General features: G+C 60.3%; 9 protein-coding genes across 9 annotated transcripts; 3 read left to right on the forward strand and 6 right to left on the reverse strand.

Moving 5' to 3' along the window:
• Positions 1 to 171: 171 nt before the first annotated feature.
• Positions 172 to 1525, forward strand: THITE_2108930 (uncharacterized protein). The gene is made up of 2 exons (XM_003649824.1): positions 172 to 516; positions 805 to 1525. Exons 1-2 carry the CDS (start codon positions 277 to 279, stop codon positions 1399 to 1401), a joined length of 837 nt encoding a protein of 278 aa, XP_003649872.1. The 5' UTR covers positions 172 to 276; the 3' UTR covers positions 1402 to 1525.
• Positions 1526 to 2030: 505 nt separating this feature from the next.
• THITE_2108933 (uncharacterized protein) lies at positions 2031 to 3178 on the reverse strand. The gene has a single exon (XM_003649825.1). The coding sequence runs from the start codon at positions 2827 to 2829 to the stop codon at positions 2227 to 2229; it is 603 nt and encodes a 200-aa protein (XP_003649873.1). The 5' UTR covers positions 2830 to 3178; the 3' UTR covers positions 2031 to 2226.
• Positions 3179 to 3810: 632 nt separating this feature from the next.
• THITE_2108936 (uncharacterized protein) lies at positions 3811 to 5713 on the reverse strand. The gene is made up of 4 exons (XM_003649826.1): positions 5328 to 5713; positions 4134 to 5278; positions 3990 to 4076; positions 3811 to 3930 (listed from the first exon to the last, which is right to left on the reverse strand). Exons 1-4 carry the CDS (start codon positions 5488 to 5490, stop codon positions 3874 to 3876), a joined length of 1452 nt encoding a protein of 483 aa, XP_003649874.1. The 5' UTR covers positions 5491 to 5713; the 3' UTR covers positions 3811 to 3873.
• Positions 5714 to 5963: 250 nt separating this feature from the next.
• Positions 5964 to 6473, forward strand: THITE_2011436 (uncharacterized protein; the record flags this gene model as incomplete). The annotated part of the gene is made up of 1 exon (XM_003649827.1): positions 5964 to 6473. A coding segment is annotated over one exon (510 nt), but the record flags the coding sequence as incomplete, so codon positions are not given.
• A 58-nt stretch (positions 6474 to 6531) lies between these two features.
• On the reverse strand, positions 6532 to 8640 carry THITE_2108942 (uncharacterized protein). Its single transcript, XM_003649828.1, has 6 exons — positions 8513 to 8640; positions 8272 to 8394; positions 8166 to 8196; positions 7456 to 7958; positions 7238 to 7357; positions 6532 to 7180 (listed from the first exon to the last, which is right to left on the reverse strand). The coding sequence occupies exons 1-6, from the start codon at positions 8555 to 8557 to the stop codon at positions 7151 to 7153; spliced, it is 852 nt and encodes a 283-aa protein (XP_003649876.1). The 5' UTR covers positions 8558 to 8640; the 3' UTR covers positions 6532 to 7150.
• Positions 8641 to 8906: 266 nt separating this feature from the next.
• Positions 8907 to 12142, reverse strand: THITE_2108948 (uncharacterized protein). Its single transcript, XM_003649829.1, has 10 exons — positions 11961 to 12142; positions 11716 to 11766; positions 11622 to 11647; positions 11501 to 11527; positions 11372 to 11407; positions 11166 to 11314; positions 10094 to 11086; positions 9710 to 9993; positions 9532 to 9636; positions 8907 to 9453 (listed from the first exon to the last, which is right to left on the reverse strand). The coding sequence occupies exons 1-10, from the start codon at positions 11984 to 11986 to the stop codon at positions 9414 to 9416; spliced, it is 1737 nt and encodes a 578-aa protein (XP_003649877.1). The 5' UTR covers positions 11987 to 12142; the 3' UTR covers positions 8907 to 9413.
• Positions 12143 to 12764: 622 nt separating this feature from the next.
• Positions 12765 to 14253, reverse strand: THITE_2108955 (uncharacterized protein). Its single transcript, XM_003649830.1, has 4 exons — positions 13894 to 14253; positions 13650 to 13810; positions 13544 to 13567; positions 12765 to 13471 (listed from the first exon to the last, which is right to left on the reverse strand). Exons 1-4 carry the CDS (start codon positions 13926 to 13928, stop codon positions 13218 to 13220), a joined length of 474 nt encoding a protein of 157 aa, XP_003649878.1. The 5' UTR covers positions 13929 to 14253; the 3' UTR covers positions 12765 to 13217.
• Positions 14254 to 15131: 878 nt separating this feature from the next.
• THITE_2108960 (uncharacterized protein) lies at positions 15132 to 16734 on the forward strand. Its single transcript, XM_003649831.1, has 5 exons — positions 15132 to 15378; positions 15439 to 15617; positions 15671 to 16219; positions 16280 to 16461; positions 16525 to 16734. The coding sequence occupies exons 1-4, from the start codon at positions 15225 to 15227 to the stop codon at positions 16376 to 16378; spliced, it is 981 nt and encodes a 326-aa protein (XP_003649879.1). The 5' UTR covers positions 15132 to 15224; the 3' UTR covers positions 16379 to 16461; positions 16525 to 16734.
• Positions 16704 to 17831, reverse strand: THITE_2108963 (uncharacterized protein). The gene has a single exon (XM_003649832.1). The coding sequence runs from the start codon at positions 17592 to 17594 to the stop codon at positions 17028 to 17030; it is 567 nt and encodes a 188-aa protein (XP_003649880.1). The 5' UTR covers positions 17595 to 17831; the 3' UTR covers positions 16704 to 17027.
• Between the last annotated feature and the right edge of the window lie 183 nt (positions 17832 to 18014).

Here is an 18014-nt window from a genome sequence, read left to right on the forward strand (position 1 = left end):
CACCGACTCACTCAACCTTCTGATTTGCTCAACTTAGACTTCTCTCCACCGTGAGCCTCGACTACGAACAAACACTTCCTCCTCTGTAAATCTAAATCTCAGTCAGAGAAAGCCTATAACTAGAATCCGGAAATCTGGTTAGTCAATTTCCCGACTTGCATGGGGGGGGGGGGGGGGGAAAGGGGACACCAGCTCATCCAGGCAGCCTTTCTCACCTGCCTGACAACGCCACTCGTCCCTTTCCAAGCACACAATCGACATCCTTCACGAGAAACCATGGACCCGGAAGCAACAGATCCCAACCTGCTCCTCCTCTCCCTAAACCTCTCGGACTCGGAGCCTGAAGAGGCCGCCGCTCCTGCTGTTAACGGCAAAACCGCCAATAACAACAACAATAACAGCAGCTCCCAAATCACCGGCGAATGCCAACCTACCCGGGCGGACCGCACTGCCCTCTCGGAAGCGGCCTTCCAGGCGCTGAAGCAGAGCTATCGCCCCAAGGTCGAGAACGGCAATGTATGGCTCTCTGTTAACCCTTTCCTTTCCATCACTTTTCCTCCCCTTCCGCCTCCTGCCCTTTTCACCCTTCCTCTCTCCTCACTCACCTCCTGGCCCCCTTAAACTCCCTTGGATAAACCCGTTCCCTTTCGAGCGCCTCTTCTTCTTCTCCTCCTTGCCGCTCTGGCGCCACCCAACTTTTCTCACCGCGGTGTCCAAACCCATCACTCACACGAAAACACCGTTCCCTTGAAAAAGCTCGCTTCTAATGAGACAAGAATGATCGATCGCTTACAAACAACCCAGATCCACGAAACCATCACCCTCCCCTCTCTCTGCTCAGCCTCACCATCCCAAGTAACCACATCCACCAGAACCGCTTCCGCTACCACCACCGCCACCACCGCCGCCGCCGCCGCCACCGCCGCGCCGCTGCCCAAGCCCGATGCACAAGCGCTCCTCCACGCGGCCGAGGAGCTCTACTTCTTCCGGCGCTACGCCGATGCCGCGGCATTCCTGCGGCGCGTGCTCGGCGAGGATGGAGATGCGGGCCCGGATGTAGACCCCGGTGCGGGCCCTGATGCGGGTGCAGACGCCGATGTGGGCCCCGACGCGGGCGCGGATGAGGATGAGGATGCGGATGCGGATGATGGCAAGGGTGGAAGTCGCCGCGGCGGCGGCTGCGGTGGCGGCAAGGAAGAACGCGGGAGTAGTAGTTCCCAGGGGGTGGGGGTGATGGTGGACGACGAGACGAGGCGGCTGCTGCGGTATTATCTCGGGCGGTGCCTGGCTAGGTTGGAGGAGAAGGGGGAGGAGAGTTGTTCTGTAGAGAGAGGGGAAAACGGGAGTGGTAGCGGCGGCGGCGGCGGCGGCGGCGGCGGCGATGGTGTGGTCACAAGTTAGGTAACTGGACTAGTGTTGGGGTGAGTTGGATGGCTTGATCCTGACTTCACGATAGGCTTCACACCCAACATCAGATAATTTAGTCGCGAGAGCGGGTGCGTGCGTGCAGTGCAGAGTGTGCTCTTCACATTATACATCTATCCTCTATCGATGTCCCCGGGAACCTGCCGGCCAGGTCGGAGCTGCGCGCCCAAAACACGCAAAACTCCCCCCCCTTGCCAGCCACAAACAGCAAGCCCCGATCAAATCTATCGTTGCGTGAAAGCGCAAGAGGAGCGGAGTCGATGCTCAAGACAGCCCAGATACAGCTCGGCTTCCCCTCCCCACTCGACGCTCAACACACGGGGTATATCCCGGCCTCCGCGCAAAATGAAAACCCAACCCTCTAGTACAAGTACAGACAGCGAAGGACTTGAAATCAACCGTGACGCCATGCTCCCAAAGCAAAGACCCCGCCCCCGCTGACTCCGGCGCCACGTCTAATGCGTCGTTTTGATGAAGCCTCTTTTCCCTAACCGGTCCGGAACAGGACCGGCGGATGCATGCCGGCCCCGCCCGAGAGATGCAAAAACACTGTTGCGTTGCTTTGCTGTTATGCGTGCGTTTCGTTGTCCGTCGTTGTAGGCGACCCCGTGCTTTGATGCTGCCTCGGGGTGCGCACGTCGTCATTGCCTTTATGTGCTCTTTTCCTCCCCTTGTTCCTCCAAATTAGCGGCGCTAAGATGCCGTGTTCCCTTCGGTGTCTTTGGTGCCCGTGCGACCGCCCTCGCCGTTGTGGGAACGGTGAGGCGCGGTCGCAGGCGCGCCGCTGCCCTCCCCCTCCCCCTAAGCGGTGGCAGCCTGCCGGATGTTGGCGGCCTGCGACTGCAGCAGCATGGCGCGCTCGCGCTCGCGCTCCTCAGCGAACACGCGGCGGCTCATGGCGAGCACGGCCTCGAAGCCTTCCTTGCCCTTGGCGGCGTTCTCGCGGAAGCGCTTGACGAGGGTGTCCTCGATGCTGTTCTTGAGGCGCTGCCAGCCGCCGCAGAGCGCCGTGATCTGGGCGGCCTGCTCGAAGCGCGTCTGGTGCTCGTTGAGCGGCCGGTACACGACCGTCTCCTGCACGTTGATCAGGTTGCTCCACGTGAGGTTGGTCGACACCATCGTGACCGTCTTGTTGCGCGGGTCGACGTACGACGTCTCAAACACCTGCGACTCGTCGATGCAGCCGCCCATCAGGCTCTTGAGCCATTCTGGCGCGCTCTGCCGGCAGGTGATGAGCCGCTCCGTGCGCAGGATGCCCGTCTCCGGGTCGACCGTCCGGCTGAGCGTGTCGACGGCGACGACGTGTGTCGACTTCTGGTTCCATGGGCAGTACTTCCGCCAGTTCGCCGTCGACACCTCGTCCCACGAGTAGTTGAAGGTCTCGGTGTTGGAGAAGACCTTCATTTCCGCTGAATGTCTCTTGTTTTCCTTTACGCCTGGTCGAGGTTGAGATGATGAAACTCGGGGCGCTCGACCGAATCTCCGGTTGCGGCCGCGTACTTCGCGCGAAAGAGAGACGCGGAGAGACCGGCAATTCAGCCTTTGTCGGCTGCAAGCCCAAAAGAGCTGCAAAAAAAAAAAAAAAAAATTCGTAGCTCGACAATCGGCTTTCGCGTTGTCGATATGGTATATGAATCTCAAGCTGTCTCCTGGGCGATGAAAGCGAATGTGCAAGTTGTTGCGACACAGCGCAAGAGCGGATGCTTCCAACAGCCCGCAGAGGGGGGTGCTCGGGCTGAGTCTTTTTTTTTTTTATGAAGCCCGGCTCTTTGGCGATCGGAGGCGCGAAATCTTATCGGGACGGGTTGTGGCAGGGCCGGGAACACCGCTGCTCGCTTACCTTGCTAAAAACAGCACTAGCGTGGGGCAACGATGAAAAATCTTCGGAAGAGCCAGGTGGGTCTGGAACACAACCGACCAACCAGAGGGCGGGCCAATTCCACTCCGTTGGTGAAACGGAACGCGGAGGTCGCCCCTCGCCGTTGCCATCGACTTCATTTGCATCGTCGCGTGGAACCGTGCGCAATCGGCGAAGCCGGTCCACCACTCATGCAGCAGCGCAGAGATCAACGAGATGCATCCGTTGAGGAGTGGATGAGTCGATTATTCTACGGATTTCGCGAGATCAATGACGGCTCATCCCGTTTGCAGATGGGTCTGAATGCGCTGTGCTCGGCTTGGTCTCGGCTCTCGGTCAAACAACCGCTGCATCCGTTCCAACAGGAGGGGTTCTTTGACAACTCAAACTCTCGATTGAGCTGCTCTACGGAGTACGGCGTACTATGGTACACAATACAGAGGCATGTGCAAGGCACGAGATAGAGCAGAGCTGGAGCCATATCGTAATAAAATAGCCGGCGTATACGGAGTATCTCTATCCATCAACGGCTCCCTTCTGCCGTCCGTAGACGCTTCAGTGCAACCCGAGTCTCATTCTGGCAGTTGCAACTAGTAGTCATCCCCGCGGCTGATGACCTCCTTTACGGTAGGCCGAATGAGGATGGTCTCCAGGGGGTTAGCTAAGAACTGGACGAGTTCTTCTCAAAAGCTGGGTCGACACTCACATGCTCAAACTGTGCCGTGTACGAGCCCTTCTTGTCCACCAGCGGCGGGTAAGACTCGACAATGCCGTTTGCGACGAGGTTGTTGAGCTGCAGCGACATCAGCACGCAAGTTCCCTTGTCCTGCTGCTACTGAGTGCCACTTACGCCAAGCAGGTACTTTTCCTGTCCCAGGCGGTCAAGATAGCGCCGGCACCACGGTAGGGTGCCAAAGTTCTTGGTGATGACGTTCAGCAGCGACTTGGCCGACGACAGCCGGAGGTCGACCTTGGGCGCGTCGCTGCGCTTGGCGTAGTGCGACACCTCGCCGTCCTCGTACACCACGCCGTTGCCCGTGCTTCCGAACGTCTCGATGGCGAAGACGTCGCCCTCCTCCATCTTGGTGTTGTCGTTGCTCTTCACGATCGGCACGCTCTTGGTGCCGTGGATGTTGTACGGGAGGATGGTGTGCCCGTTCAGGTTCCTGATCGACTTGACCGGGTAGACTGTGCCGTCGATCTCGACTTCGTAGCTTTCCATGACCTCCTGGATGGCCCCGCCGATCTCGCCGACGCGCGCGTCGATGCCGGCCTGCTTGATGCCCTCGTTGGTGGCGGCCCGGACGGCCTCGAGCAGCGGGTCGTACCGCGGGTTGAAGGCCAGCGTGAAGGCGCTGTCGACGATCTTGCCGTTGACGTGCACGCCGATGTCCACCTTCATCACGTCGTCCTGCTGCAGCACCATCTTGTTGCCCGCGTTGGGCGTGTAGTGCGCCGCGCAGTGGTTGATGCTCAGCCCCGTGGGGAAGCCCATGCCGGCGATCAGCGCGTCGCCCTCCTCGAGGCCCTGATGCCCGGTGAGCGCGCGAACGGCGTCCTCAATGCCGTTGGCAATCTCGGTCAGCGTCTGGCCGGGCTTGATGTTCTTCTGCGCCCACTGGCGGGCCTGCCGGTGCGCCTCAGCCGCATGGCGGTAGTCGTTGAGGAAGTCGCTGTTCAGGTTGTCCAAGTGGCGCTTCTCCTCGTTGGTGGTCCGGTACCGGTTCTCGTTCACGTATTCCACCTCCTCGCCCTTTGGATACTTCCCGTCCGGGAACAGCCGCGAGATCAGCACTCGCGGGGGGTCCGACTGCTGCGTCGGGCTCTTCTTCTTCTTCTTGGGCTTTCTCTTCTTCTTTTTCTTGGCGGCGCCGGTGCCCGCAGCTGGCGCGGCAGCTTCGTCGGCCTCGTCCTCGGAATCGTCACTGTCGTGGTTTAGGTTGCCGTTGCTGGCGGCCGATGCATCGGGCTTGGGTTTGCTGCTAGCATCCTCGACTTTGCACTGTGAGCGAACTGTGTACAGTTTCGGACGGATAGCACATACCGCTCAGCTGGCCAAGTTCTTCTGTTGGAGCTTGGGCCGACATCTTTCGAACGGCGCTGGCGTCTACTCGATCTTTCAAAAAAGGAAGAGAATTTGGACAGTTGAGGATGACGGCTCTGCTCACGGCACCTTGGGAGAGACCGCCCCGCCAAAACGGCCCCATTTTTTTGAGATCCAAGCCTGCAGCAACGCGGGGCCACTGTCCAAGGAGCCCTGCTGCACACACTTTTCAAGTGGTCTTGGCACAAGCACAGTTCAGCCACACTGCCTCATCTTCGCTTCATTGATTTCGTCACTTGCCAAACCCAAGTGGAGCGGGCGCTCCGATCCAGCGACACAGCTCGAAACAAGAGGCGGACTGCTCAGCTGCAACCTCCTCCCATGCAATTGCCATCACGCCGTCTTCAAACCATGTAACCGGGCCATCGGGATGCGGCATGCCACCCCGCGACAGTCTGACCGGCGCGGCCGTGACGGCCCAGCTCGCATTGCCGCTGCGCACCACATCATGGCGCCGCCCGCCCTTCCACGCCTCGCCGCGCTGCCGCCTTATCGGCAGCACCGCAGACAACCCCGTCAACCACTACGAGACCCTCAACGTCCGCCCTGATGCCACCGTGGCAGAGATTAAGAAGTAAGTACTGCCCCCGCGCCTCCCCGCCTCCCGGCTCCTCCCCTCCCCTCCCGCAACTAAACCCAACGAACCCAACAACAAAAAGATCCTTCTACCTCCTCTCCAAGCGCCACCACCCCGACCACAACCCGACCGACCCGCACGCGCCGTCCCGCTTCATGCGCATCAGCGAAGCCTACGCGACGCTCTCGCACGCCGACCGCCGCGCCCGCTACGACCGCGAGGTGCTGCCGCGCCTGAACCCGAGCCCGCGGTACCAGCACCACCAGCGCCCAAACGGGTCCTCCTACCACAGCACGAGCGGCCCCGCCGGCGGCCGTCCCGCGTCCGACCTGAGCCGGCGCCGCGGCACCTACCAGGGCCCGCCGCCCAGCTTCTTCCGCTCGGGCGGGTGGGGCGCGCACGGCGCGAAGCGCCGGCAGGCGCACGAGGAGAGCACCGGGTTCTCCGCCGCCGGGTTCGCCAGCGGCGGCGGCGCACACCCCCCACCCCCACCACCACCCCCACGCTCACACCCGCCGCCACCACCACCACCGCCCGGAGGGGCCAGCGGCTTCAGCGGCGGCGCGGGCGGGATGGGCCCCGGGCAGGACCCGTTCGGGCACCAGGGGGAGGTGCCGCACTTCGACCGGGAGGCGCACGAGCGGGCGCAGCGGCGCGGGGACGAGCGGCGGGCGCAGCGGCGGGCGCAGCAGATGGGCGTGGACCTGGACCAGCCGGAGTCGGCGACCAACATGAGCTTCTTCGCGGTGGCCGCCATCCTGGCGGTCGTCGTCATCGTGCCGTTTCTGGCGTCGGGGTTTTGGGGTGCCAGGGTGGTAGGTCCTGGTGGCGGGGGGCATGCTCGGGCTGTGGAGAGGGAGAGGGAAAGGGAGAGGGAGAGGGAGAGGGAGAAAGAGCGTCAGAAGGCAAAGAACGTCAGATCACAGACAACACAATAGTTTGGTACCATCTTTTTTTTCGGGCGCAACAGCCGGCTCGGTGTGGGGTCAATGGATGGTCACGTCGGTTATACAGACACAATCGCGAGCAATTAGCATTTACAGCTGCCTTGGGGGAGTCTACTGTACAGTGCAGCATGTCTTCTGCTACCGAGCGCTTGTCCCGTGTCCATGCGGTCGCCGACCCTGCATCACGAGCTCCACTCCGTCGCCCGAACCCCGACACCCCATTACTGGGCGCCAGCGTCTTACGACTCGAAGGTGAAGCTGGTGCCGACCTGGTTTGCTGCCGTTAGCATTAATTACTTGGGGATCTCAGAGGGAATAGATCTCACCTTGTGGGTGGCCTGGTCGAGCTTCTGGGTGTCGAACGAAGCGCCGACGCCGAGGGTGACTCCCTCGCGGAGGAGGACGTTGTAGGCGACGGCAGCGACACCGCGGTCGTTGATCTTGGCCTGTTCACCCTTCAGTCAGCAATCCGATCCGGGCTCCCGCACGCAAAATGCATGGCCACCAGCTCTGGCTGGACGTGCTGCAAAAAGAAGAAACACACCTTGACGAAGGAGACGGGGTCCAGGCGGTACTTGGCGGCGACCTCGAGGCCGACCGTGTTGCCGCTCTTGGAGTTCCAGGTGGCCTTGGAGCCGGCCTCGACCTGGCTGTTGACCTTGTGGTAGTAGCTGGCGGAGAAGACGCTCAGGTTGTCGGTCGCCGTGATGGCGGCGCTGTAGGTCGGGGCCTGGTAGCCGATGGCGGCGCTGTAGCCAGTGACCTTGGCCTTCTGGACGTCGTAGCCGGCCGAGGCGCCGGCGAGGAAGCCCTCGTGGCCGACAATGGCGTCGATGCTGGCGGTGGGGCCCTTGAGCAGGTCGAAGAAGGCGCGGCCGTGGAAGTTGCTCTGCTTGAAGTGCAGGTTGAACTTGGCGCCGCGGGCCTGGGTGGCCGGGAGGAAGCTGAAGATACCCTCGGCCTTGAGGCCCTTGGCCAGGTTGTCCGCAAACTCGATCTTGGTCTCGAGCATGTTGGCCGTGTTCCACGTCTGCGTGAGGGTCAAGCCTGCGCGATGCCACAGCATTAGCACGTTCGTCGGTCCGCCTGCACGAGCCGCCACCATCCACTAGACAGGTGCGTCAAGGAGCAGCGGTCCACGGATCGGGCCAAGCTCGGCACGCCACCAGCGCATAGCCGGCCGCGGCCTCCAGCTGCGTCGAGACCGCGCCAGCGCCCAGACCATGTCTAGATATGCAGAATCGATCGATTTACCATTGGGCTTGTCAGTGTATTTCCCCTCGATCTGGTCCAAGACGGCAGGTTAGCATCGCGATCGCAGCTGTTATTAGCGCGTCGAGCCAAGGTGCGCACGACGTACCGTGCCGCTGGTAACGCTGTCGTGGCCGCTCTTGCCAGTGACCTTGAAGGCAACGTTGTTCGGGGTGTTGCTCTTGACCTCGAGGGTGCCGGCGGAGAGGTGGTAGAAGTCCTTGTTGAGGAGCTGGAAAGCGCAGAGTCAGTGAACTGTTGATGGTCGCGCAGCCCGTCGGGGAGGGAGCTCGGGAGAAATGCCGCTTCTCGGCCGAGCGCAAGCTTCAGGGAGCTCCAATTGCACGTACGTCATTCGCCGCCTTGGCGATATCCGAGAAAGCCGGGACAGACATGTTGGCGGTGGCGCGGGGGATCGATGCGCTGAGAGGAATAGATGTGGTTGTTGTGGTGGAAGATGGTTGTAAATGGACAGACCTGAGCGCGATGTCATGCGATGGGGGTAGTTGTTTTGTTGGGAAGGACGGGACACTCCGAGAAATTTCTCGGTGCGCTGTGATTGGTCCCTCGGCTACAGTTGTCCATGCAGAGTTGCTGGCGTCCATTCACACCACGGCGCTGTGACACACGTGGGCCTGCCAATGGAAATGGTGTAATGCGCTTGAAAGTCTGACCCTAACCCTTCAGGGCCAAGGAACGGGATGCCGCCGATCGTTTGCTTCTCTCGGTGTTCTCGGCAGTTAAACCAGAAATCATTGAGTTCAGGAACGACCTAGTTAGATCATGCCAACTTATCACTGGGATATGAAAGTGACTTTAGTATGCTAGTGGATCTTAGTTGAAGTTCAAATATGCCTTGGATCCCCTTTCACGCCCTCCAGCCTGAGCTCCACTGGCCAATTTGGGCCCCTCCAGGTTGTCATGCATTCATGCTCAAACAGCTAGGAAGTAACACCACAACCCCAAAGGTAAGGTCCCTTTGATGCAGAATTGATCCGTACCTGGACTCAATGCCCAGCTCGAAATGCCCTTTGCTATCGCGCTGCCATCCTGCAGTTCCCATTACGTGCGTTTCACCAAGACGAAACAACAAACTGTCTTTCCCATTCAGCCACGAGCCGTCCGAGAGACCGGCACTTTTGAATTCAGATATCGAAGGTAATACAGCCCTATCGCGCCCAGCCCGGACAAAGCGCCCACCCACGATAGACCATGCTATGTACAAATCATCAAACGCCGTTGCTCTCAGCCTTAAGCATCGGCGTACTTGGCCTTGTGGATCGGAATCGCTCTGCAGACTCAGGTTAGCGCCGTCCGTGCTGCAACCCTCCAACCAAAGAACCCCATCCATGACTTCGCTAGCACTCACCTGCCGCTGGGGTCGGTCTGCTTCGACCACTTGGGCGTCCACCTCATGACGGTCGAGGCGCACGACGGCGGGAAGTGCTCGTCGAACATCAGGCGGTACCAGTACCTGTATCGGGCCCGTCAGCTTTCTCCCGCTCCACACAGTTACGTTCACGGGAAACTGCAAAAAGAGAACATACGCCTCCTTGGTGTCCGGGATGTCGCTGCCCCACTCGGGCTTGGGGTTCTTCATCATCTCGTCCGTGACGTGCTTCTCGGCCTGGTCCTTGAGCGCGTCGATCCAGCCGTAGCCGACGCCGTCCGAGAACTGCTCCTTCTGCCGCCAGAGGATCTGGTCCGGCAGGTACGGCTGCGCGCCGGGCTCGTCCGACGTGTCGAACGCCTTCCGGAGGATGTACTTCTCGATGCGCTCGTTCGTGATCATCTTCTCCTGGGGGTCGATGTTCATGGCGACCTCGAGGAACTGCGAGGGAGTAACGAGTTAGCCCCCCTCCGCTGCGACGTGCCAGCATTGATTGTAATTTGCATTTTTTTTTTCTTTTTTTCCTGGTTCGCTCACTCACCTCCTTGTCCAAGAACGGCACACGGGCCTCCAGGCCCCAGGCCGAGGTCGACTTGTTGGCGCGCAGGCAGTCGGCCAGATGCAGGTTCTTCACCCGGCGCACGCACTCCTCGTGGAAGGCCGCCTTGTCGGGCGCGCCGTGGAAGTACAGGTAGCCGCCGAAGATCTCGTCGCTGCCCTCGCCGCTGAGAACCATCTTGATGCCCATGGCCTTGATCTTACGCGAGAGCAGGTACATGGGCGTCGAGGCGCGGATCGTCGTCACGTCGTATGTCTCGAGGTGGTAGATGACGTCCGACAGCGCGTTGAGGCCGTCCTCGATGGTGAAGGTCATGACGTGGTGCTTGGTGCCCAAGAACTTGGCCACCTCCAGCGCGGCCTTGTTGTCGGGCGAGCCCGGCAGGCCGATCGAGAAGGAGTTGAGCTGGGGGAGGAAGGTCATGGTCGAGAGGTTGTTCTCGTCGTCGATGCCGACGAGCCCCTCGCCTTTGTCAGGGTCGACCGTCTCCTCGGCGCTGCCGTTGGCCGCCTCGGCCAGCTTCTTGATCCTCAGGGTCTCCCGCTGCGCGATGGAGGCGACCAGGCTGGAGTCTAGGCCGCCGCTGAGCAGGACGCCATAGGGAACCTCGGCCATGAGCCGTTTCCTCACCGCCTTCTCGAGCGTCTCCCGCAGCAGCTTCAGGTCCGCGGGCTTCTGCGGGATCTTCTGGCCGTCCCACCAGGTCGGCTGGAAATACCGGGTCCGCTCGCCGGTCGCACTGTCGTAGACGTGTCCGGGCGGGAAGGACTCGATCTTGTCGCAGACGGGGTGCAGAGACTTGAGCTCCGAGGCGAAGTAGACCGTGCCGGGCTGCTCGGACGACCAGCCCTGGTAGAGGGTCGTGATGCCGATCGGGTCGCGGGCGGCGATCGTGCGGTCAAGCTTCTTGTCGTACAGCACGAAGGAGAACATGCCATCGAGATACTTGGGCACGTCAATGCCGTGTTCCATGTACTGGCGCGCAAAGTGTCAGCCTCATTCCCAAGCCTCTCGCCCCGCGGTTTACCCTTCCTCCCAGCCCGGGCGCGCTCACCAGAGGAATCACGACTTCGCAGTCGGACGTCGTCTTGAAGTGGTAGGGCTCTTTCAAGTTCTTCCGGATCAGACGGTGGTTGTAGATCTCGCCATTGACGGCGAGGATAATGCTCTCATCGGCATTGGTGAGTGGCTGAGCTCCGCTCTCTGCTTTGATGTGAGAAGGTGCCTTGGAGGAGGCAACGAGCACGGAGCGGGACCCACCAACGCCGACGATGCTGAGCCGTTCATGGCACAGAACTGCGAGCTGGTCAGCGATGTGTCTCTCCCTCTGCGTGTTGGGGATTTGGCTCAAGAAACGGAGTTCTTTTCAGCCCGGGTCCAATTCCATACTCGTGTTGTGACAAGTGACGCTGCCGCCTGCAATAGGGGTTGCCGCATGTGTCAGCGCTTTTTGTCGTTGTGTTCATCTGTTTATCTTGTGTGACTCAACGGGGGTACAGGCAAGACGCACTCCAATCAGGCCCCCGATGCCGGATCCTGCAAGATAAGCCAAGTCAATTGCGCCGTCCGCTTCGCGAGTTCGGGGCCAATTCGGAGTCACATACGCCTTTGAGAGCTTTAGAGCCGTCGGCTTGAATTTGACCACGTCTGGGTGGCTGTTGGCCGTGTTAGTGGAGCATTGGGTGCAAAATTGACGTCGCGCTGAGACGCTGGGCGGCGAGGAGGGGCACGATGCTTGTGTGGATGGCGGGGCAGAAATGTTGCCCCTCCATCAGCTCCATCAGGGGGCACGGCGCAAGCCACGCAGCGCCCTCGCTGGTGCTAGGAGGGCCGACATGGGCGGACTCACTTGTGACAGGCAAAGATGCCACACATTTTGGAGGCAGATTTTAGAGGATTTCTGAGGCACTGATCGGAGGGGTCCTGAGGAAGGCAGGGAGTCGCGGGCGTTGAGGAGCGGAGCCTATTCCACCGTCAGCAATGAGACGAGGGGTCCTTATACCTACGCTTGCCGGCAACCAGATGGCTGCGATCTGCACAGGAGGGACGACGAGCGTTGGCACGCGGAGGCTGACGCGGGTAGCCGTTCGCACGAGGGATGCCACTGACAGACGGCCGAGTGGGATGGGACGGGGGCAGTTGGAAGGTGTGTGCAAAGAAGAGAGAGAGAGAGAGGAGTCACACGTCTTAGAAAATTGTGTGGAGAGTCCAAATTCGGCCGAGTTCATCTAGGTACAGTACATCGGCCGTCTCGCCTCGCTCCTCCAGGACCCCCAGACTACGGCAAAACTTAGGGTGGTACATGCGGAGTACTTGACTAAGTGGTTCCAGGTTCCAGGACCGGGTCTCCCAGAGAAGACCACGGTCAAGGCTACGGTGTACATTGAGAATCAACGTGGGCTGGTTGGTCCGCCGAAGCTTGGGAAAAGAGCTTCAGCACTGGACAAACGGAGTCATCGGTTCCAGGCCGATGTCGGGTACGCGGTTGATTGGCCCGGATCCACGCGCAGGTCCGCTTGATCCATTACCTAATCCGACTGATAATCCACGGCAGATAACTTAAATCGGGGCGGCTCGACGGTGAAGTGGTGAGCCGAGGCCACGTGAGGCGCTGGTGTAAGAGTGCTGTGAGGATTGATTGTATATGTGTGAGACGTTGAAATCGCAAATTCAGCGTCGCAAATTCGGCATATCTTTTTGCGATCCCAATCCCACAGCAGAATAGTGGGGGCCAAGCCAATCGATGGGCTTTGCGGGGACGGCTACGTGGGGTGAACCATCGCGGCGCAGGTCACGGGAAAGCGAACCGAGGGTCCTCGACGAGAATGTTCATCTGCATAGACCGAAGCGTCCTATGTAATCTGGAACACCGCAGAACGGGCACGACGATCTCACCCCGTCCAGCCGTCCAATCCGTTCATTCAGCCCCAACCCCCAAAATGAAACATGCGTAACCACGGAGAAAGGCCCTCCCAAAGAACAGCGCCGTCTAAACTCCGTATGCTTCCAGGCCCATCGCCCTTGGTATCCCTGAACTCCGTAATCAGATCCCAGTTCCTGCTCTCCTCCGCCGACATTGAGTTCTCCTTCCAGCTCCGGGATTCTCTCACGGAGCGGCATTCTCACGCACAATCTGCTTGATCCGCCTCTCGTACTGCGCCCGGTCTCTCTTGTACATGTTGTACGCCTCCGCCTGGGCCGGCGACTCCGGGTTGGGGTCGTTGAGGAGATCCTGCACGCCGAGAAGGATCTGCTTGATCGTGATCGCCGGTTTCCACGCCTCCTCCTCGTTCAGGATCGACAGGCAAACGGTGCCGGACGGATAGACATTGGGGTGGAAGAGCGGGGGCACGAATTTGCCTGCATGGCAGCCGCATGTTAGTCGACCAACCATGCCAATTACGCATCGTGTTGCGCAGGGGTTTGCCTTACACTTGGGGGGCTTCGTGGGATACTCTGCATGGGGCGAAGCGTTAGCCATCATCGTCCAACTCCATCCTCCTCAGCGAAATTGGCGGCCAAGTGTGCTGGGGCATACCATCGGGAAACGTGACGATCAGCTTGAACAAGCCGCCCTCCCAGATCGTCTTCTCCTTGCCGGGGATGCCGCATTCCCAGATCTTGAGATCAAGCACTCCCTGTGCGTTCTTCTGAGGCCGTGCGTAGAAGCCGAAGGGATGGTCCTTACGCCACTGCTTGCTGGAGTATGACGGTAGATTAGCGAGCGTTTTCGCAAAGCGGCGTCAGGCTTGGTTGTGGGCGGGTGGCGACTGCCGACGCACCGTTCCTCTTGCAGTCGATTCTGGCAGAGCGACATGGTGCTGGCCTTGGCGGGGTGTTCGATAGAATCAAAATCCTTTGCGTGAAACCAAGGATGCTGGCGTGGCGCGCCGCGAGGTCCGAGCAGTTGATCCTTGGAGAGAGGAACGTGGGGAGCGTTGTTTCGCAAGCTGCTCAGTGGGGTGCGAAGTGGCACGACGCTACCCAGGAAAACAGTAATCCAGCTGCAGAAGATTCCGGATCCTGTAGGGAGGGGAAAGCGGCGCTGCTGAGCGTGTGGGAGGAACGGGGGTAGGAATGGCGAGGGTTTCGCTGCTGAGGCTCCTGGTTTGTCTCGCGAAGTTGCACAGAATCGCGCCGTGCCGACCCCGGAAGGACCCCGGAAATTCTGGCACGTGCGGGTCTGGCTGCCTGTTGCAGACCCCAATCAGGAAGGCGGAGAGGAAAGCGGCTAGTGGTGGGCTGGCTCTTTCGCGGGGTTACGGCGGGGTGGTTAGTGGACTGGTCTCGACACAAGGTTGGCGTCCTCACACTACGGGCACTACTGTGCAGTACACTACCTAGAGTATATTGGGGCTGAAACAGTTTCGGAGATTTTACGTGAACTTGCTAGGCATGTTACTGGAAGATATCCAAGTGTGAAATATCTGTGCACAGGACACTCACCAAGGTAAGCCCAGGTGCCCAAGTTTCCCCCAGAGTCTCAGCCGGCACCTAAGTTAAGATGCTGAGAATACTGTCACCTTGTAGTCCCTACGTGGGCGCTAATCCTGCGCCCAGAATCTCAAAAAGAAGAGACATCCCGCTCAACCAGCGGGTCAAAGACGCAGGTCAGGGAACATTGACCCGGCAGGTTCACAGCAGGTTAATGGCAAGATAAGGCGGCCAGGAGCAGTAATTGTAATGTGGGACACATCTGCACGCCATGCAAGTCCCCACGACTTGACTGTCTCATCGACAGACAGGGTAACTTCGGATGCGGCGCGGGATGACCCCGAGCAGGCTGAGCCGGGCCTCGGGAGACGGTGGGGCTCGCGGCAACTGGGCCAGAGGATATGCACATGCAAATGCCGAATGGAGAAGTACCTGCGCAGCAACATCAATCATTCGTGTTCCATCGCAGACAACAAGCTCTCTGGACATTGACAGGCTACTGGCACGCTCGCCCCACGAGTCCGTTGAGCTACTTTCCACCCTCCTTGCCACAACCAGTTGCTAGTGTACCGCTTAGCTTCCGCCCGCTAGAACCAATTCTCCCACGTGGGGTCGCACCTCGGCATCCGCCCCCCTCCTTGCTCCTGCATCCAACACTGGCTTTCTAGACTGCGCTACCATGGACTCAGCGCCGACGGATGCCCGCGCATCCAAGGACGGTGCAGCAGAAGCTGCGCCCGCACCTAACACAGAAGAAAAGAAGCTCGCGGCGTCGGTGGAAGATGTTGCCGACGTCCCTGATCCGGACGAGGATGACCTCGACGACCTTGATGGTAACGCCCCGTCGGCGCATGCAATGTGAAGTATCGCGGCCGGCTGACGTCCAGCCTTAGAGATGCTGGACGATTTCTCGGCGGTGAAAATCGATGCGAAAAAGCCAGAGGTTCCGGCGGGGCCAAATCAGCCTGCTGCCGCAAGCGCTCCAGAGGGGGAGGGAGTGTTGTCCGACGACGAGTTCGCAAAGCAGTTACAGGCCGGTATGGCCGAACTACTTGGAGAGCTCGAAAATTCCGTGAGTGGCGCGCACCGGCCGTGGCGAGCACATATCTCTGACCGCGGCAAAAGCCGGAAATGCAAGCGCAGTTCGAAAGCATATTTAAGGAGCTGGAATCTGCGGCACCGCCGAGCGCAGACCAAGCGTCGACCGCCCCGAACCCTCCGGGGCCTGGTGCCAGCTCTGGTTCGACAGCAGGGGGCGGAGCTTCCTTCCAAGAAACCATCCGGCGGACGATAGAGCGCATGCAGGCTTCGGGCGACCAGGCGACGGCAGCAGCAACAGCCGAAGGCTCGGCCGACTTTATGGCCGAGCTCCTCAAGCAGATGCAGGGCGGCGGCCTCGACGGCGAAGGCAGCGAGGAGGAATTCTCCAAGATGCTGATGGGCATGATGGAGCAGCTCACCACCAAGGAGATTCTCTACGAGCCCATGAAAGAGCTGCACGAGAAATTCCCCGAGTGGCTAGAGAAGAACAAGGAGAAGACCTCGGCGGAGGACCTACGGAGGTACCGAGAGCAGCAGACCCTAGTCAGCGAGATCGTCCTCAAGTTCGAGGAAGCCACGTATTCGGACTCGAGCACGAAAGACCGGGAATACATCGTCGACCGCATGCAGAAGGTGAGCCACCCCTGTTCCTCTGGATGCTTGGACGATTCGTTTTCTCACCGCTGCCTATAGATGCAAGCCACCGGGTCGCCGCCATCAGACCTGGTCGGGGACATGCCCTCGGCTCAGGATGTGCTTAATATGCCAGACGAGTCGTGCAATCCGCAGTAGTGCTGGGCGGATTTCAAGCACAGCACCCCGAGACACCGCGTTGAATCAGGGTACCATGATGTATTTTGGCCCAGACATACACTGTATGGAAGATCTAACTCCATAACCCGATGCAATATTAACCGGCAGAACCCATCGCCGAATAGACCCCGTAAACTCCAATCCAGGACATGAATACCAGACAATCCCATCCCGAGCAGGAAAGTACACACCTCATCAAGTCATCTCCACATCCTGGGAGAGAGCTATCCCCTGCCCGTCCTGCCGCTCAATGAGATCCATAAACAGCCCATCGTACTCCTCGTCATCCGAGAAATGCGGCGAGCCCAGGCCCGGCGCCTGCGCCTGCGCTGGCGTTTGCCCCTGAGACTCAACCTCCAACGCCGACACAAGTGCATCGACCTCGGCGGCCTCCTGCTGCGCGATCGCGTCGGCCATCAGCGCATCCGCGTCCGGGCCGGACCCGTCCTGCTCCCGCCGCTGCCGCCGCAGCTCCTCCTCATCCCGCGCCACCACGTCCGCGTCCACCGCCCCGCCCCGCTGGATCGGGTACTGGTACCGCGCGAGCTCGGCCTCCCGCGCCTGCCGGCGCTCGCGGTTGAGGCGCAACCACTCGAGTCTGAGGAGCTGTGGTACCGATCGGACGTAGTTAGCAATACACCCTATTACCAAAGGAAACGAAAAGACATACCTCATCCTCCCCGCCGCGCATCTCCCACCTCCTATCCTCCTGCCGCTGCCGCACGTTCTGGAGGAACAGCCGCCGGCGGCTGTCCTGCGCGTCCTCGCGGCGCTTGAGCACCGGGTTGGGCCGCGGGTTGCGGGAGGCGAAGCGGAATTTGCTGCTGCTGCTGCTGGCGCTGCTGGCGCTGGTGTTGGGGCTGTAATTTCTATTGCTGCCGTCGCAGCTGGGACTGCTGCCGAACATGGAGGAGGAGGGCGCCGCCGCCGGGATGGGCGAGGACTGCGTTGCGCGCGTTGCGCGCGGGTGCGGGTGCGGGCGAGGCAGGGCGTTGAGGGCGTTTTGGTTGCATGGCGAGAGCGGGAGCGGGAGCGAGGTTGAATGCTGCGGTGGTGGTGGCGAGGGGGACAGCGAGGACGCGCGGATTGGGGAGGACGAGAGCGGCGAGGAGATAGTCGGTCGGTAGTGGTGAGCGTTGCCTTGGCCGCGGCCGAAGGGGCGTGGTGGAGGGGTTTGGGGCATTATGGCGTACATGGCGAGTGTTGAGCTCGGCTTGGTTGCCAAAAGATGGTTCCTTGGTGACTGGCGGAGGAGGTCGGGTGGATGCGGTCATGCCATAACTGGAGGGGCGATGGACAGCAAAACTCGGAAAGTGAGATGCTGCTGAGGTCAATGTTGCAGGACACGCGGGACTGTGACGCGGCGCGCTCATGGAACGCGGTCACGCGCCGCCATGACTGTTTAATGGCAACATTGGGTGCACAGACTGGCGCTGTAATTACGGGCTGTTGCCTCGTAATTTTGCCGTGCACTAACACGCTGCTGCGCAGTTGGACACTGGGGGTTAGGGTTAGGGTCGCCTCCCCATCTTACTGCTGCATCACGTCCCCCGGTTGCTTGCTGCCTGCTTTTACCCTCCTCTCATTTCTCATCATGAGAGAACGCTTGTACTTG

Source organism: Thermothielavioides terrestris, chromosome 1, assembly GCF_000226115.1.
Source record: "Thermothielavioides terrestris NRRL 8126 chromosome 1, complete sequence".
NCBI lineage: Eukaryota > Fungi > Ascomycota > Sordariomycetes > Sordariales > Chaetomiaceae > Thermothielavioides > Thermothielavioides terrestris.

What these genes read in the sequence shown, in the direction of transcription:
- THITE_2108942 (XM_003649828.1), bottom strand. Translation starts at nt 8,557, where the DNA reads ATGTCTGTCCCGGCTTTCTCGGATATCGCCAAGGCGGCGAATGAC. An exon ending in TCGCCAAGGCGGCGAATGAC is followed by an intron (nt 8,395 to 8,512) that starts GTACGTGCAATT and finishes TGCGCTTTCCAG; the next exon opens with CTCCTCAACAAGGACTTCTA. An exon ending in ACCCCGTCTCCTTCGTCAAG is followed by an intron (nt 7,358 to 7,455) that starts GTGTGTTTCTTC and finishes AAGGGTGAACAG; the next exon opens with GCCAAGATCAACGACCGCGG.
- THITE_2108955 (XM_003649830.1), bottom strand. Translation starts at nt 13,928, where the DNA reads ATGTCGCTCTGCCAGAATCGACTGCAAGAGGAACG. An exon ending in AATCGACTGCAAGAGGAACG is followed by an intron (nt 13,811 to 13,893) that starts GTGCGTCGGCAG and finishes GTCATACTCCAG; the next exon opens with CAAGCAGTGGCGTAAGGACC. An exon ending in GATCGTCACGTTTCCCGATG is followed by an intron (nt 13,568 to 13,649) that starts GTATGCCCCAGC and finishes CGCCCCATGCAG; the next exon opens with AGTATCCCACGAAGCCCCCC.
- THITE_2108948 (XM_003649829.1), bottom strand. Translation starts at nt 11,986, where the DNA reads ATGTGTGGCATCTTTGCCTGTCACAA. An exon ending in GGCATCTTTGCCTGTCACAA is followed by an intron (nt 11,767 to 11,960) that starts GTGAGTCCGCCC and finishes CACGGCCAACAG; the next exon opens with CCACCCAGACGTGGTCAAAT. An exon ending in ATCCCGGACACCAAGGAGGC is followed by an intron (nt 9,637 to 9,709) that starts GTATGTTCTCTT and finishes GGCCCGATACAG; the next exon opens with GTACTGGTACCGCCTGATGT.
- THITE_2108936 (XM_003649826.1), bottom strand. Translation starts at nt 5,490, where the DNA reads ATGGGGCCGTTTTGGCGGGGCGGTCTCTCCCAAGGTGCCGTGAGCAGA. An exon ending in AGAACTTGGCCAGCTGAGCG is followed by an intron (nt 5,279 to 5,327) that starts GTATGTGCTATC and finishes CACAGTGCAAAG; the next exon opens with TCGAGGATGCTAGCAGCAAA. An exon ending in ACACGGCACAGTTTGAGCAT is followed by an intron (nt 3,931 to 3,989) that starts GTGAGTGTCGAC and finishes AACCCCCTGGAG; the next exon opens with ACCATCCTCATTCGGCCTAC.
- THITE_2108933 (XM_003649825.1), bottom strand. Translation starts at nt 2,829, where the DNA reads ATGAAGGTCTTCTCCAACACCGAGACCTTCAACTACTCGTGGGACGAG.
- THITE_2108930 (XM_003649824.1), top strand. Translation starts at nt 277, where the DNA reads ATGGACCCGGAAGCAACAGATCCCAACCTGCTCCTCCTCTCCCTAAAC. An exon ending in CCAAGGTCGAGAACGGCAAT is followed by an intron (nt 517 to 804) that starts GTATGGCTCTCT and finishes CAAACAACCCAG; the next exon opens with ATCCACGAAACCATCACCCT.
- THITE_2108963 (XM_003649832.1), bottom strand. Translation starts at nt 17,594, where the DNA reads ATGTACGCCATAATGCCCCAAACCCCTCCACCACGCCCCTTCGGCCGC.
- THITE_2108960 (XM_003649831.1), top strand. Translation starts at nt 15,225, where the DNA reads ATGGACTCAGCGCCGACGGATGCCCGCGCATCCAAGGACGGTGCAGCA. An exon ending in TGACCTCGACGACCTTGATG is followed by an intron (nt 15,379 to 15,438) that starts GTAACGCCCCGT and finishes GTCCAGCCTTAG; the next exon opens with AGATGCTGGACGATTTCTCG. An exon ending in TTGGAGAGCTCGAAAATTCC is followed by an intron (nt 15,618 to 15,670) that starts GTGAGTGGCGCG and finishes CCGCGGCAAAAG; the next exon opens with CCGGAAATGCAAGCGCAGTT.